General features: G+C 40.0%; 1 protein-coding gene across 1 annotated transcript in view; it reads right to left on the minus strand.

Annotated features, from left to right (window-relative positions):
• Nucleotides 1-18,348, minus strand: part of aig1 (androgen-induced 1 (H. sapiens)) — a 29,174-nt gene extending 10,826 nt beyond the window's left edge. Inside the window, exons 1-3 of the mRNA XM_005732704.2 lie at nt 18,046-18,348; nt 8,717-8,872; nt 4,878-4,979 (exon numbers count right to left, since the gene is read on the minus strand). Coding sequence (XP_005732761.1) covers nt 4,878-4,979; nt 8,717-8,872; nt 18,046-18,186 — 399 coding nt within the window. The 5' untranslated portion in view covers nt 18,187-18,348. The remainder of the gene's footprint in view (nt 1-4,877; nt 4,980-8,716; nt 8,873-18,045) is intronic.
• Nucleotides 18,349-18,791: the final 443 nt, after the last annotated feature.

Genomic DNA, 18,791 nt, shown 5'->3' on the forward strand with positions numbered 1-18,791 from the left:
CACTTATGAACACACTGCTTTGGCCACCATGGAGAAGCCTGACCCTCTGTGGGGCTGGGACAATTCTGTTTTAAGTATACAAGGATATAATTATAAATAAATGATGGTCAGTGTTTTTCTTGTTATTTGTGTAGTTTTCCTAGACACCAACACTAAGCACAATGATGGAACAGGATCCCATCCTTGTACTTATATTCTCCACATTTCCTGAATTTCTTTCAGCTTCGGTGTGCGAGTCTCTGCTGTGTGCCGCTGTCATTTACAGCCATGCTCTTTGGAAGTCTTTCTCTCTTCACTCTTGACTACCATGTCTCACAGTGTGCGCTTCTTATTAGAGTTTTATATCTTTTAAGAGTTCTTAATTATCTTTATCTTATTTTATTTTCATTTAGTTTCCAAAGTTGTTTTGCTTGTTTCACTTTGTCTTCTGTTGTTAAGAAATGCACAGTAAGACAATAATAAAAACACTAGACACAGTCAAGCAGGCTGTAAAACCTATAAAAAAGACCTCTGAATTGTTACTTTCAGTGTAAAGAAATGTCGGAAATGTCTTGAGAAAAAAAAGGCAATTTTAATAATACCTCTCACTTTATCAACATTATAAAGAAACAAACCTCTCTTTTAAATGGTGAGTAAGAAGGAATTTTTCTTTTATTAAACTGAATATTAACAATAAAACAAATTAATTTTCTTGCAGTTAATGGTTCATCAGCTTCTCTGGTATATGAAGTTAATTCTTACCTCCTCTTACACATAATGCAGAAACAAGCCAGTCCACATCCAGGGCTTAAAAAATGTATCTAAGATGCTGGTTTTACATAAAATACATGAACATCCCTTTAGTAAAAGGACTGATTTATTAGAGCCCACCTAATGTAGCATACTTAAGACTGATACTGATGCTAATATTCAGTGATTCTGATATATCGGGTCATATTTTTTTACTTTCATACAACGTTGCAATGTCAACACTCTAAGCATGGCCGAAGGGTGTAAAATACAGAAATCAACAGACAGATCAACAAACAGCTAATATCAGGCGATAATATCAGTCAGCTGATAAATCTTTTTTTAAAAGCAAGAGGTTTTTTTTTTCCTTTTTTTTTGATTCCCTCTCATGCAGTTGCTTTTATTTTCTTGCATCTTAAAAATGGAAAAATGAGAGTTTGAGCTGCACTTATAAATGGGTCAAGATTGACATTAAAATAAAATTTAAGTTGCAAAAACTGCGCCTTAACTAAATTAACGAGTGAAAGCAACAGTAAAAAGGAGGACAAGCTGCAAAACACCAAGGTCCAAAATGGTGGCGTACCACAGTCTCAGGGCCCCGTCACGGGATGAGAACCAAGTAAAACTAAGATGAAAAGAAAATGAATCTACGAGTTAAAGAAACAAAGAGAACCATATTCAAAACAGGAAATGAACCGTGGTCTCCTGGCTGATAAACCTGTCCCTGATACTGCCACCAATTATCCACCCCACTTTGCACAGCGCTGCTAAAATAGCAGAGAACATTAGTTATTCTATTACTGCAAGTTTAGCAAAAGCATCCCAAGCACGGTTAATCTGAATCAAACAACAGGGCAAAATAAGTCTCTTACTCATTTCTGTACCCCACCCATCCCCCTTGTGCAGTCAACTGAGGGGAAACATACTTAACTTTAATCCCAAACCCAAGCCTGCAAATGACAAAAGAAAGCAATCTGCAATCTGTGTGTATAAACTCATTGCATAATGAGCATTAGCAAACAGCGGATAAATCACGACAGTTCAGTTACGAGCCTGCAGGCAATCTTCTTTTTGTTAACTTCCAATTAGCTTCTAGCTGTGAGAGTCAGACACATTATTACAATATAATGTCTCCTCTTTCTCCCTCGGTCAACATCACTCAACCCTTCCCTCCTCCAATGGGAACGGCCATATGGTTGCCGTGGTAGCCCAGATAAACAAACAACAGTGATACCATGGAATACCGCAAAATATTTACAACCACACTTGGACTCACACACACACACACACACACACACACACACACATACAAAAGACTCTTCACGTTTTCTGTGTCTAAGGGACACGCATGCACGAAGGCTTTGGTAGTGCTCTGGTTGTTTTGGTCTTTGGCGATGGCACCATAGCAACAATTCTATTACATCAACTCCTGGAGTATGATACATCAAACTACACACACACACACACACACACACACACACCATCTTTGTCTTTTTCATTTCAGCAAGCGTTAACGGGAACGATCACCTCACACGCCTCTGTGGATCACTTTCTGGCTGCAGGAAGTTTCATGAGGTTTTGCATATCACAGACAGAGTTCTGGAAAATTTTCCGATTATCACTCACAACACACACAGCTGACAGCACTATCAGCCAGGAGGTGTGGTGTGCTGGTCGTTGTCTAAACATGAGATTAAACCTGCTTCCTCTAGATGACAAATCAAAGCGACCCGCCGCTCGCTCTATTCAAATTTAGAGGTTCACCAGCACCAGTGTTCTCCACTGATAAGATTTATCAAGGTTTATGGAGTTATGATCCACTGACATGACTAATAACCCAAGGAGGACCAGCTTTACATGTCCTGCCATACAGAAACCTAATATGGCGATTCATCAATCAATACAACTGTTTAGTGCCACTTCTTCCACAGCAGGCTGAGGAGAGGGTTTCTCAAACATCCTCCAGGTTCCCATGACAGTCCTGAGGCAAATGCATGCCAGGGGAAAGATGTATGAGTCCTGCACTTGATGTGCTCACCCAAAGTGCCTGATACTGTGCAAAAAATATAAAAACTTTTAGACATTGCCTGTCTCTGCTTTACATTTTACGTCTTTGAACATCTATTATTCTACACAGAGGTCCTCAATTTAGTTAAAAGTTCTTTAGCCCTGACTTGAGACAAATGGGATCACATTTTTAACCATTTTATTTTCTTAACTTGGGGACAAATTCTCCCTCTCAGCTTCAAATCAGATGAGTCTAGAACTTGTAATGTCTTTTTGTAAAAGTACTAGACAGAGACACAGCCTGTCGGTGTGGAGTTTACACACTTTCCTGAAGTCTGTGTGGGTTCTCAGGCTTCCACAGTCCCAAGACAAGCTTATTAGGTTAAATTGTGAATGTAAATCAGCCACATGTGTGGATGTAAGCATGTAGCTATCTCTCTGTGTTAGCCCTGTGACCACCAAACCACGTGTACACCCCACCTTTCACTCTATGAGAGCTGCCATAGGCTTCAGTGACCCCTATGAACAACATAGACTGATAGAAATCTTAATGGTTCAAATTAAGTCCCAAAAGCTGCAGTTCCTCTAATGACCACTAGAGGCTGGCTCAAAAATGTATGTCAATCCCCACAGACACTCATGTTAAAAAAGCTAATGTAACTGCAGAAATAAACATGTTTAACGGTTTTGGTCTTTAGAGATTATTCAGATGTTGCACCAACTCACTCATTTAAAACGTTTGGATTATTAGCGACGTGGTTCACCAGCTGCATCAGCTACTTCTAATAACTCAACTGGACCCCTTCATGAAGTTATAACTTTGATGTGCAGTTTACGGTTAGTCTACACAGTGCATCCATACAGTGTATACACACAGCTTGCTGATCAGGCTTCTACCACTCGCTGATGCTCATGGTTAATTCTGGCTCCAGGATGCTAATGGCTAAGCTTTAGGCTATTATTTCAGCTCTAGAAAAGGGGAGGACTCTAGTTCCCAAACATGAAATGGTTTTACTGGTCTGCTCAGATATGTTCCACAATCTTTTCTGCTCAACAGATGTATCACCAGCTTGGGTGAATACTGAGTATGCATCAGTACCAAACCTTCCATTAAAGTTATATAAAGCCTATCAGCATATTGGGGATACCCTTCTCATTTCTCACTTCTCCCTCACAAGGGAAAACACCTATTTCAGAGCAGGGCGGGCAGATGGTGGTTTCAAAATATGTGCTGACAAAAGTGTAAAGAAGACAGGAAACCTTTGTTTGAATGGTAATTATCTTTCACTCGGTGCGCCGTGTCAAAATAAATCACATTCCTAAAATGCACATTTTGAGGTCTTTTACTTCATCCAACTCTAAACTCCCACTATCATCTGAAAATCCTATACCTGAAAGCCTAAAAAGGAAAGATTAAACTTACATGTTCCTCGCGTTCTTCTTTGACGTATTATGAGGTTAGATAAAGCCGTTACAATACAAACGGTTGAATCCCAGAAAAGCTGAATAATTGGTCCCAACATCCCAGACTCATGTTGAAAAAGTTTGTGAGGAAAAGCTGCTCTGGCTAACTGCATGTTGATGTGCTCAAGACTGAGGAAATACCCTTCATACAGAAGAAGCTACGAAGGAAAAAATGTGTTTCTATGGGTATGTATCCAAATAATTTTACAGTTAATTTGAAGCACTCAACTCTAATTTGGACTACTCCAGGCCAGGAGAATGATTCTTATCATGGAAAAATATGGAAATACGTTACCTTCAATTCATGTGTGGATGAAAGGAATGGCTTCTTGTATTACACTGGTGAAACTAACTTATATCAGCAGATAGCAGCAGAATTTAAAAGCTGCCTTCAGTGACTTTTTTTAATTATTAATTTGAGCAATTCTTTGTTTCTTTAATCATTCAGTGTTCATTATTATTTATCTAAAGTTGAGAAGAAGAGGAAAATTTCCTTCTTTCCATTTCTTTCAGACCTTGATGATTGCTTTATATTAATCCAAAGAATTTAAATACATTTACTGCATCTCATCACTTTCCTTCACCATCTACCTCTACAGCTCTGCCTTATGTGTTGTAATCTCAGTAAGTCGTATGATCAGTTGAACCACAACATCTGTAGAGAAAATCCAACTCACCATGCCGTGGTTGAGCCACTGAGGAATGAAGTTGTCCAGTAATTTGGGGTAGACCAGTTCTCTGTCATACAGGTAGAGGCTCCAGAAAGTAAACACCACAAACTGGAGAGAGAGACACGCACACAGAAAAAAAAACAAAAAGTTAGCAACTAAAGTGCAACACGCCTTATGGAAAAGACATCAGTGCCAGATAAGTGGACAAAAACAGTGACTTTTAGCATGCAGCACAACGTTTCTGAACTAGTCCTGCCTACACAACGTCTGCTCTGTTGTCAGGTCAGTGATGAGAAACATTCCTCATATCCACCACTTACATTTCATTACACTCTATCAGTGGTTATTTAATATGTTGACGGTACCCCACTGGGACTATTTACCTTGGAAAATGCAGTTAAGCGTTACAGAGACAGCCAATTCAATGTTTGTGACATGCTACACGAGTAAAAAAGTCAGCAGAAAGTGAAATCTCAGTATAATTTAATAAAAACAGACAATAGAGAATCGTTCAAGAGGCAAACTCCAGCACTAACAAATGAAATCAATGTGCAAATGCAGTTCCTCTAATGGCCACTTGAGGCAACAGCAAGTCAATGACCATGAACCTCTTGGTTCAAATAACAGTTTTTCACAGTTTTTTTTTTTTAAATTAAATTATTTTAACAAATATTATTGCTTGTTGTGAGGTACAGACTATCGAAGGATTGTGTGCTGTATTTTTGGTGAGTGAAAATTTAGTACTTGCTAGCACTAACTAGCAGATATGTGTGCTGCACCTGAACAGTTTATGATTCAGCTTGTAACCCTCTCAACCCAATTTGATCTTTTCTGGCTTCAAAAACTAAAATGGCAGCAGTCTGGGAGTCTGGAACTGAGTCTGGGAACCAATAGGTGACAGCATCCATCTTTTGGATACAGTCTGTTAAAATACAATATGCTTAAGATATGTATGTTGTTTATCTAATTTTTAATTTAACATGTGGATGTAATAATTTAACATGTGCATGCATGTTGACTACTTACATCTTTTAGTTCTTAGGCAGTGAAAACCTGGCCCCTGGCACATGCATTAGGCTACACTCTACTTTTTACCTACTGTTAGAGATACATATACACTGTCCTCATTTATCCATTGGGTAAAGAAGGACATTGGAGGGAGGCACATGAGGGTCATCTGTGATACCTTCTGCATGCCTTCTGTAAACCAAAAACTTCCCAATGATACATGCAGCTATTGCAGCAATCAGATTTCCCACATGACCTGAACCCACCATAAGCTGACCAGCTTCCAGTCTAATGTATCTTCACGGTTTGGATCAAGGCCAGTCCAGGTTCTGTAAGACGAGGGTGGAATTACCTGACAGGCATCTGCGTTCCAGTTCGAGGCATCTGAACCAACCTACCTCTTTTTATACCGTGACTGGCATGTTCTCTGTTTCAACAGGCCAGTGGTGGCGGGAAACAATGCGTGCACTTTGTCCCCTGTGGGGCACCCACAATTTTCCACCACACCATACCGCGTGCAAATGCCTGCAATATATGCACACTCCACACTCACGCATATATGCAATGCACAAATAGAGCTATAGCAACACATGCAGGAATGCACACACTTCCTTTACCAGACGGGCAAAGTTTGAGACATTACCTGTGGTAATGTAGTAGCTGCACCTGTTGTGCTGTATGTAACCTAAACTGTGAGGCCAATTCACACGCACCAGTTAACAGCTTCTAAAGGTGTGTGTGTGTGTGTGTGTGTGTGCCAATAGAGCCAGGAACTATTGGGTTATTTAGGTTTAGAGATCAACTGTGTTCGACTAGTGTCTGGTAGTCTATAGCATGAATATTTATGATCTTGTGCCAGTGATCTAACAGCCAGGACACAGTAATAGTCAGGTAGCCACACAAATTCTCCAGTATGCCAGCTGTGGGGCACGTTGCCTAGTAAAATCTTGAATAAAAGTGTGTGTGTTAAGCAAAAGACTGCCAGCCTTGCAAAAAAAATGGATTAGACAGAGGTCAAAGTCTGGCTGTTTGGATGATTCGTCAGTGCTTTCTCTGTTCTGTTCATTCACAGCAGGATTGAAAAAGATGAAGCACATCATACCATTACACCCATTTTTTTAACCTCAGTAAATTTTCACATCCAGTTAATCTATGTTCTTTCTCTTTACACAAACTCTCACAAAAGGAGTTCACCCAGGTATGTGAATGTAGTCAAAGTATATCTGGTGACTCTTTTCAGCATTTTTTTCCATCTAACTGAGTGAGCAATCGCAGCTGTTGATCTTCTTTCACTTTTACTTTTAAGTTGCTGCTAACCAGCCGGGACCCTTTTCATCTCATGTTTCCCTACTAACACGCTGACCATTCATAGTTGTGGCAGAGCAAAAATTAGCTTTTTAAGAGATGATTTTACTTATTAATAGAAAAAAGCCATCTAAACCTGCCTGACTCTGAGTGAAAAAAAAATTCCCCTCTAAACCTAATAAGTGATCGTGCCAGCTTTGGTAGCAAGAACTGCAATCAAGCATTTGTGATAACTGAAAATGAGTCTTTCGCATTGCTGTGGACTGATACCAGCCCCCTGTTCTTTGCAGAATTCTTTTAATTCAGCCACATTGGGGGGTTTTCAATCATGCCATTTAAGATAACTTAAATTAATACTTTAACTAGGCCACTCCAAAACCTTCTTTTATCAAACCATTCACAAGTGGACGTGCTGGTGTTTTTTCAGCTCATTGTTGTGCTGCACAACCCAACTGAGCTCGAGCCTCAGGCATGAACTGATGGCTGGACATTGTCCTTCAGGACTTTTCTGGTAGCAAAGCAGCCTGAGACCACAACACTATAATCACCGACTATCAGTATGATATTTTTTCTGTGAAATACGGCGTTAGTTTTATCCCAGGTGTAATTAGTTTTTCTACACAGGATCAGGTGTGTTTGCACAGCTTTTTTCTCTTAATAAATAAAATCATGATTTAAAAAATGCATTTTGTATTTATTTTTTTAATGATTTGAAACATGAAAAACAAATATTAAAAATACTAAGAAATCACTCAGGGGGAAATTGGTTTTATTCTCCTATTTCCTAGTTGTTTCCTTTTAGTATGGCTTATTCTCGTTTGCCTTTTTTTTCTCTTTTTACCTTTTATTTCTTTTTAGAATGTCGATATTATATATTTTGTTTTGTTTTTAGGTTGCTTTTAAGGTCTAGCCAGGGATTATGGATGAAAAATTAGCCTACGGCATTTACAGCAATGTTTAATAATGAACATTGTCCCTGTTACAAATAAACAAATTAAATAAAAAAAGTTAAAAACAATAATTGTTGGCACCAGACAGTGTTTAGATATCACATTGTAAACTGTAGACCTTTGTGCTTTGCAGTGTGATCGTTTGCAGATACCTGGTGTAATGAGATTTTATAGTTCTGATGTTTTTAAATAGTTTATTGTTGTTGTTATGTGAACCATCAAGGTCAAAGGCTCTCGGGCTAACCCAACCATGCGCCAAATCAGAAAAAAAGCTCAATTTAAAGCATCATTCCCAGACATTAATCACCCCATGAGGTGAGACTGAAAATGTCAGACAATTTTTATGCGGTTGACATTAACAATTTCCATGATTACAGGTGGTAGGACACTGCCACCACCCTCAGGAGTGGAAGAAAAATAAGGGCAAGAGAGGCGTTAAGAAAAGGGGAGCATGGCGGAGAGTTGATTATACTAAAAATGGATTACTCCGGCCTTCAGTTCCTGCAAGGCAAGCCCATCCATTCCCGGGCTATTGTGTGTTTGCCTGTGTACATGCTTGCCTATGTGCATTAATCCTCTCACCGCTCCGACAGGGAAGGCCAGGACGGCCATCATCCAGTCTCGCAGGCCAATCAGCTTTCTCAGCTGCCGCTCCTGCTCCCTGCTGTCGCCTCCCTTAGTCAGCAGACTGGACACATCGATCAGGACACACAATCCGAAAAACACCGCCTGGATCACCTGCAGAGAGGAACAGGGGGAGTTCAGCGAGCTCTTTGGCAGCACAAACACTTTCTCACAACAAAGAGATGAAGAGAGGAGGAGAAAAAGAGCTTAGACGGTAGATTTTTCAGAAGAAAGAAGAAGAGCCAAAGAGAACAGACTGCAGACAATCGTTAACTCTTTCACTGCTCACTTCTCCAGTCAAATTCAATAAAAGCGGTTGAAAGAAAAAAAACAGGCTGTGCCCAGGCACATAGTTACAAACCACTCACCTGAAACTGTCATGAACCAGAGCAACAACACAATCGTTATCTGCTATAACTACAGAGTTTCAAACCTCCTCTGGCATTAACATCAGTACAAACGCTGTATGCTGGGAGCTTCTTGGCATTGGTTTCTATGCCTGTAGGGGTAATCTGCGGGCGGGCCAGTGTTTTTGTCCTTATCATTTATGTTTCAAATTAATTCAACTTTATTTATACAAATCACAACAACAGTTGCTTCAAGGCACTTTCCATTATAAGGTAAAGACCCTGCAATAATACAGAGAACACTCCAACAGATCAGATCACCCCCTATGAGCAAGCACTTGGTAACAGTGGGAAAGAAAAACTCCCTTTTAACAGGAAGAAACCTCCACCAGAACCAGGCTCAGGAAAGGTTGGCCATCTGCCACAACTGATTGTGGATGAGGGGAAGAAGACAGGATAAAGACACGCTGTGGAAGAGAGCCAGAGATGAATAATAACGAATGATTAAATGCAGAGAGGCCTATAAACACATAATGCTTGTTTACCAGTTCAGCTGCCGATTAGCTCTTCAGCTAAAAGGGCTACGACAGCTACCATGTTAAGTGTAACAGTTTCTCCCATAGACTTCTATTAAGAGTTATTTGAGTGCTATATCTCTATCATTTTAGAGATATAGCACTTTTGTTGGTTGCTTCCAGCAACCAACAAAAGCCCACAAATATTCTCTTAGCAGTTAGGATTGGGTTTAGTAAAGAGCAGCTGTTGGTATTAGCTAGTTCAAAGAAACTGGCACCATGTTGAAAAACTTTGTATGAAGTTCCTTTAAAAGGGGTCACCACAGTGGGCAGCATTTATCTGCCAAAAATGTGGAAATCCCTTGAGTTTGTTGGCAGATCAAAAAGTGAAATAAATTTTATTGACTGAACAGACATTCTGTGTTCTAGTAGCTGCATTTCCAGCAGCGTAAAAGCAACTTAGCAGCTGATTAAAATTAGTTATACCTTATATACATTTTCTGCATCGCTAAATGAACACATGCACATTCCCCTACCAACGTGACACACAGTTTGCGCTTCATGTAGTCAGTGTGGCACAGTTTTACAGCTTGTAAGTGTAAAGCACAGAATCTGTAATGTACTGTAATGTACTTAAAAACCGAACGATTTTAAAGTGAAACTCAGAACAAGCCTAACCAGTTTGTTCAGCAGAGGTCGCCATGGTGATTTACACAGTTAAAAACACACACGAAACTCTGCCTTAAAGCTCAACAAAGCTCGCAAAGCCATTCATTTTGCTTCATAGTACAACTTCAGAGGGCACTCTGGAACTTCACTGTTGGCGTTACTCGTGTTTGGAAAACCACAAACGCAACAAGCAGCTGATAGAGTCGGGCTGAGCGCAAATGAAGAATCCGCGATTTGCTGTGAAAGTGAAGATTATTAAGATTAATGAAGTCTTTTTAAAAAACTGCACTGTGATATCATCCTAACAAGGACTGATATAGAAGTACATTAAAAAAAATGTTAAAAAAAATGTTTCGATATGAGTCTGAGAAAAAAAATGTCAGGAAAGATATTGGTTTTTATTAGTACTTTAATTACTAAATATCATTGTTGTTTTTTAAAAGCCTACATTGGTCAGTCTCTATCATAGCTTCACAGCTCTGGCTGTGAGCACAGAAGCTCCATCCACCTGCTGCTCAAACCTACTTGTGAGGGACAGCCAATCACAAGAGTGTTTGCAGAGAAACAGGCAAAGGGGGAGGAGCTAAAACAGCTAGGACAACTAAGGGTCATTTTTAATCAAACCGACTCTTGTGTCCAAGAATAAAAACATGGAGCTGGAATCCAACATTATAGGTCCACTTTAAATAACTTAAAGTTTCAGTGGGTTTTGCTCTTTTCTTTCTAAACTTAATTCAGAAATCCAGTGAACAAAAATAATTTGCTGCCTGCAAAAGGGAGGAGGGATATTTCCAATTCATGCCCATCACTTAGCAACAGTGCTCTCAGGCTTGAAACACTTAAATGCCAAAGACATCCTGCACAGTTCCTGTGTTAAACAGAACCTTACTTAAAAGGCATTATAGTGTAGTTACTGTATATCGAGCAAAGAAAATGGTAAATATACATGACAATAGGCCATGCCATAATAAGACGCAAAGACCCCGAAGAGCTTTCCTTTAAGCAGGTACAGTGAAGAAACTAACAGCTATAACTGGCTATTATTGTCGCTGATTACCTAAAACTTATAGAAAACAGTTGGAACAATCTCTAAGGGCACTGCTGCATGAATCCCCGTGAGCAAAATTGAGCTTAACAGCTCTCAAACTGACTTCTGGAGTGTTTGTCCAACATGAAAGAATCATCCACCAGCAGGAAACACTGTGACCTGCGTGCAAAAACTATTCCTCACGAGATGCACAATATTTCAATAAAACCACACGTGGCTTCTTTCAACATGCACCAAAAATACTTCACACTTCAAATGCTCGATTTCAATAGAATCTCCATTAAGTGGGCTGTGGTGAAGGAGAAAGCCAGCTCTGTATATTTTACCCATCTTTGCGTAAGGAAACACTTTCAACATGTTCGCAATGATGGATGTGACCTTCGCTTCCAGAGGAAGATGGAGAGGAGGCACAGACTACCTCTCCTCTCCTCAAACCTCCCTCTGAGACTATTAGGTATCGCCCGGTGTGATGATGGCTGGTCATTAGAGGCATTTTGGCTTTAAAGCATAGTTATGGGTGCTTCGGTATATACACGATTCTGCTGGTGAATACTGGCATTTTACAGCGGGCAGCCTAAATAAATATGTGTGTCTACTCACTGAAATATGTGTGGACAGCAAATATAAATCTTAGACAGCTAGCATGTCTAAAGCAGCATGCCTGCTACATAAATAATAGGTTTCCATGAGAACTATGAGCAGCAACAGCACACTCACAGGCACGCACACAAGAAATTCTGAAATGGACCTAAAACTCAAGCCCTCGTTTCCGTATCAATACTGCATCAATTTTGAGGCTTTTGCGTTCCTCGTGAGAAACTGATACACACAAACGCTGGAGCCAGATGTTGCAGCGCAGTGTGTTTCCTGGCTGCTGGTGTGTACAGGTCTTTAATGGTACAGTTAACTGGGGGAAGAGGGCTAATGTGGAAAATATGACACAGCTATTTCCCATGCTCACAAAGACACAGGTATGCTCTTCAGAGATTATTTTGCCTTTAAAAGGGCCTAAACTAAAGTTTATACATGCCAAATTGATCAATCCCACAGATTTATAAATATGTAGGTATGTGTATAATTAAGGATTATTATTATTGTTATTATTACTACTACAAGTAAAAAATTAGAAATCCACTTACCGATAGGCCAGACAAACCTGTTTCAGCTGATCGGCTATAACTGGTGACAGGCCAATCAGTCACAGACATATTCAGTTCTGAGCAAATTTAATTAGCATGTGCTGCTGCCTGACGCGCACCTTATCAAAAACGTAGCTATAGAAACGTGGCGTGCTGATTTGTGCAAAGATATTTCTTCAGAGGAACAACATGTGATATGTAACGGGTCATGATTACATCTGGCATCTTCGTAATGCTAATGCACTAACTGGTAATCAGCGAGCGCAGCCATCTGCTGTTTTTGTTTTTATAGCTCTGCTGATCCATGTGTACACTCAGATGGTTCGGGCAAATTGTGTTGCAGCAATTTGAAGGTACACTTCTGAACTCCCCCCCCCAACATGTGCCTGTATTTGAAGTACAGAAAGAGACGCCATGCATTACAGAAACCTTACCACCGACTAGTATTTTAGAGGCTAAACTGCAGAGCACTGTAGGCACGTAACATGTCTAACATGTCACATCAACTTGGATATACTGTAGCTATTAGTTAATTTAAAGAAATGTTGAATATTCTGTTAGGAAACTTCCTTGAATGAGAACGAAATATTTAAAGAGAAATTTTATATAAAACAATTATACTTTCAAAAAGAAAGTCTAATGTATTCTAATCCTGACATGTTGTAGAGCCTGCAAGGTGTCCTTATATTGGCTTTCGAGAGATAATGTGCCTATTTTAGAAACGTCCAAAGTCTGCATTAGTAGGTTGGAGGGGTGGAGGTGACATTTCCCCCCCCCGAGTTATCACCCAGGACACACCTTTGTCTTTTGCACTTTGCTTCTTTTTTTCACCTCACCTTGTACATTAATGAGCCATCGCAGCCAGGGATAAGAATATGGCTAGTGGCCAAAATCGATTACATTTGTAAAAACTGTGAAGCACAATCAGTGGAACATGAGCATTTTTATATATGATATGTGTTGTTGTTTTACTTTTCTTTAACAATGGATGTCAACCAGTGAATGAACAAACGCATCGACATCCCAGCCGCATTTAGATAACGACAGCAAGAACTCAAACGGTGCACGCAAAACAAGAAATGTCAGCTAGCTTCCTCTTCAAACACAAACATTGCAGAAAGAAGACAACCACTGGCTGGATATTTCTCTAAAATTGGTTAGCTTTTTATAGCGACTTCACACCAACTTTAAAGCGTGCTTGTGAATGACTGCCTAACAGAACCGGCCTCTAACAGAAGTCCCTCTTTGTGAGTGCATGTGTGAGCGCATTGTTCGGGATGAATGGGAGCTGTGTGTGTCTGCAGTTTTGTGCCTCTCGTTGCAGCATAATTTCCTTAATTTAATAACACTTGAGAATCAAGAAAACTGATTGTGAACACTAATGTTTGGCCTGTTGCTGCCTCTCAGCTGATATGTTAAGCAGCTTTTACAAGTACAGTAAAGAGCGCCGAGACAAAATGCCCGTCGTGCACATTTTATGGCCTCACAGCGACACATGTGCTGCAACTATTGAAGGAAATACGCGGTGTACTTTAGCCCAAGCACTTCATTTTGCGTTGCAGCACAAAGTAAATATTACCAGTGCAAAAACTTCAGCTTCCGTCATTGCAGCTTCAGGTTTTAGTAATCAATTGCTTTGTTCGACTGGCAGCAACTATAATAATATAAAGTATGCTATCAGTAATTAACAATATATTCAGAATAAGAAGTTTGATAACAATAAACTCATCTAACAGAGACAAAGACAATTTTAAAGCACGAGAAAACAAACACAATATCGCTCTGTCAGCAGTCACCACACAAATGAAAACTCAGCTGACACGATTTACTGATCTCTATAGGAGAACTGATTTTATTAGAGTCACTACTGTAAGTAAATAATGGCTGATGATTAACCTCTGGCAACTCTCATGACGTCTGGCTACCAACGCAATGCTGCATCATAAAACTAATCAGATATCTTTCTAGATATTTAGGCACAAGGTAATCACAGGTAAATATCATATCGTATATGTGCAACGCAGTACAGCCCCGTTTAGAAAGCATAAAGGCAGCAAAAAGAAGCATGAGCGCTTCCTTGTTGATGAATCACAAAAACTTGGAAACTAAAGTGAGTGAGAAGAAAACAAAAGATTTTAATGCAAAAAAAAAAAAGAATTAGGGCTGTTATTACATCAGGCTTTCAATGCAAGAATAAACCACAGAATTCACTTCAATGACATTATTGCACCATCTAAAAAACGTTTTAATTAGATCTTACTTTTTTGTTTATATCTCTGTGTTTGTTAATGTGTGTTCTGCACATTTTTAGCAAATAAAATACAAATATGTTTAGCAATGTGACAAGACAACAACTGCACAGATGGATGCAAAAAGAGCACATGCACTGAATGGACAGTGAGACGTTATGATACACCATGTAAGTGTACAAGAATAAAATCTACACTGGCACAATCTTCAAAGAACGCTGACCACTGATCTCACTCAGGGTTGGAACCGCAACGTTCAAACGCTTTATTATTCAAGGTTAGGGGATGCTGCGCATTTTCACTACACCATATTTTGACTTTCAAACTGACAGACACTGCGCTCTCATTGGTCCACACCTTGTCAATCACAAGCTTCTGCTAATATCAGCTTTCAGTGTTGTTTTAACTAGAGATGGACCGATCCGATATTACGTATCGGTCCGATACTGACTTAAATTACTGGATCGGATATCGGAGAGAAATAAAAAAATGTAATCCGATCCATTAAATATCAAAAAAGCACCTCACAAAACTTGCGACATGGCATAATTCGGCTCATAACCGTAGCACGTCGGAGCAGTGTGCGTCACGTCATAGAGCGACTGTGGCTGCGAGACCTCTCGGCAGTCTGGTTCAGTATTTGGAGCCTCGCTACCAAACCGGCATTTCATCTCCGAGAAAGTTATCCCAGAGAGAAGTAAAGCAAGTGTGTAAGTTCATCTCTGAATGTTTGTAAAGCATTCTCACGTTAAGCTTAACAACCGATTTATGGAGCGACTGCCTCTTCTCTCTCCCTCCCTCTCCTGCTGCTACTTCAATCATGAAACTGATCAATGATCAGCTGATCGGCTTTTCTGTCGTGAGTCCGTCTCTCTTGTTTGTTTTTGGCCCACTCTGCACCAGAAAGAGGAAACCAGCGGCTGAACAACAGCAGCACGTTTAAGCTTGATCAGCTGTTTTTAGAATTTATTTAACATTACTTTCTACACCAGGATCTTTTCCTACGCAGCTGATGGCTGGTAACTGTGCAGGGGCGGATCTAGCAAAGTTTAGCCAGGGGGGCCAATAAGGCATTAACAGGGAAAAGGGGGCACAAAGACATACTTTTCTTTCTTATTCTCATTTAAAAGGTCTAGCTTTTAATAAATAATTATCTGAATCTCAAAGTCTTAATCTGATGTAAAATGTATAGAAGTCCATTACTGTATATAGTAACTGTTAAGTCTAATATACCCTAGTAAGCTATAGTACTTTATCCTTTGGGAAGGTACCATCTGTGCAGTCTGCAATTCTGTTGAAGAAAGATGTTGAATCTATTTAATTATTCTTGAAAAATAATTGATTTCTGTGCATTTTGTTTCCACACTGCATCAAATTAAAGTTGATTACGTCGATTAAGCATCATGAGGTGGGGGGTGGTTCCCTATTTTTATTTTTATTTTTGCTGGGAGTTTTAGAACCCTATTGGTTAGGTTGTTTACTCTTTAAAATACCAGAATAGGAAGGATGGAGTAAGTTTAACTTTATTAGATTGATCAGTATTGCTGAACTTTGAAATATTTTTGGTGCAGTATATTTTTTGCATACAGGTATAACAGAATGGTTTTAGTGTTTGTTTGTTTTTTGTAACTTGAGTATGAACTTATACAAAAAGCAGCAAGATATTAAAAAACATTTTTAGTGATTAAAAACACACACTATATCGGATTCATATCGGTATCGGCAGATATCCAAATTTATGATATCGGTATCGGACATAAAAAAGTGGTATCGTACCATCTCTAGTTTTAACATTATGTGTCTTTAGCCCCTGAGAGGTCACTCTCAAGCACTTAAACATGTTTCCTTTGCTGTTAACACAGAATTTATATCATTGGGTCAAGCCTCTTCTTGATTTTGATTGGCCACTGAGAAAACAGGGACACTGAGCACTGAAAAAATTCTGTGCATTGAGCTTTGCAGGTGATTGCAGGCACTTATCTTCTATTCAGACACTGTACAGGAGTTTTTGTGTTTTGTCTGGGCCTGATCCTGTGTGATGATCTACACCTGATGAGGGGTGGATAAATCTTTATGTTGTGGCTTTTGAGTCCGGTCACAACGATTACTACCTAAATCCAGGTTATATCATTACTGTTTACTGGGGTCACACAGAAATCTAAACGTTTTCCTGTAGCCTTCTATGCAACCAGAAGACTTTGTGCAACAACAACAGACACCTTCTGCTGGTTTAAGCCACTTTCTCCAAACTACATCTGTCTTGTATGATGTCTGTAAAGTGGAGAACTAATTTATAAATTAAAACAAGCAAAATTTGTTCACAAGCAGGACCTACAGATAACTTATGCATATTTTCACCACCATATTTTTATGCCCTTATGCTATTAGCGTGAGTGTGCACGATGATCAACATCATCAACCCGAAATGCCTTAACCAGCACTTTATAAAGGCCACCAGGAGTTGACCCTAGTGCTGTGCGAAACAACTCCGAGATTATGGGAAGTCTATGTGAAAGCATCCCTCGGTGTCCTTGCTCCATGACCTCGGTAAGCACTTTGGCAGATAGCTTCAAGTTTCACTGAATAAAACATCAAGTCTATTTTATAGAAATCATTTCATTCTGCAAGTCAGAAAAGAGAATTTTCCAGAACGTGTTCTTGAGAAGGTGATTAGAGTCTGATCTAGCCCAACAGTGCAAGCATCCCAGTGGCTATGTCCATCTTTTATATACAGTCTATGGTCTAAAACGGACTTGAGTGTAAATCCCACTTTCTTAGTACAGATATGTTCTGGGCTGCAGCTTGTTTCAAACTTCTTTAAAACACATAAGAAATAACTGAGAAATTGATTGACAGTTTATTACCGATTTTTTTTTTCTTGTCCAACAATCAGCGAGCACTAAAAATCCCACATCCCTGTCATTTCTGAGCCTCTCAGTCCTTCGTCATCATTTTTCTGACACTTCCCAACTGCAAGCTTTCACAAGGTTCGATTCACCCGCGGCGCGCTCCCGCAAGGGGAAGCCTTTATGACGGGAGAGCTTTCTGCCCCACAACGCACCTGTTCCGGTTCACCTCAGCACCTAACCACGTTGCGAGCTTCAAACGCGACTGCAGACAAGTGAAACTCCGTGTAATTTATCCCTCCCTCTGCCACTGCCGACGAATCATCGAGTCAAACAAAGAGCGCAAGGAGGCGGAATTTAAATGTGATCGCAGCGCCACGCGCGCACTCTCTCCAGCGCGTGCATCGCCTCGAGCTGCGCGGTAACTTCACCGGGGTGTTTAGGGTTGAGATCAGATTAGACGTGAAATCTCACCAGGTCGATGAAGGTGAGAAACTTCCAGCTGCCTCCGTAGGTCTGGTGTGCCGGCATGTCTAAGGCTTTGTAGTGGCACAGGATGGAGAAATAAGACAGCAGGATGGCGACCCGGAGAACCTGCGAGGGGATCAGCGCCATGATGCTCGCTTTGCACCTGTATCTGTTTGTCCGTCTACCTGCCTGCGCTTTTTTTCACCTCCCTAATGTCTCTATGTGTTCGTATTTTTACTTGGTTTAACCTGCCTGCCTGTCCGTGCTTTTCCTGCCCCCCTACTGTCTGTGTACTGCTTCCGTGTTATGGTGATGATGAAAGGGGGAGGAGTGTAATCTCCACAGTCCGTGCAGTTATAGCGTGACTTACAGTATGTTGCTGTTTTCTTAAGGAGCACGTAGCTTGAAGAATATTAGAATAAAGCACACTAGGACAATAAAAATACACATCAAAGCTTAGTTTAGTTTAAATCCAAAATAAAATTGTAATTAAATAAAAATCAATCTGCACTTAGAGATACAAATGACCCAAAGGTTCGGGTACTGTGCATTCATTCAGCTGGTGGTGCAGAAAATGTTGATGAAACTAGTGGGAATAAAGCCAGTAGAACAGTAAACGCATACCAAGAATACCTGTTTAATCAATAAGTGAATGAATAATTTCACTTTGATATACCAACAAACTGACACATCATCTCCTTCACAGGACTATGTCACGGTAGCCCTATGATGTGTCAGAGCTGTAATGTGCA

This window comes from Pundamilia nyererei, unplaced genomic scaffold (genome assembly GCF_000239375.1).
Source record: "Pundamilia nyererei isolate P.nyererei 1_Seehausen unplaced genomic scaffold, PunNye1.0 scaffold00048, whole genome shotgun sequence".
Lineage (NCBI taxonomy): Eukaryota > Metazoa > Chordata > Actinopteri > Cichliformes > Cichlidae > Pundamilia > Pundamilia nyererei.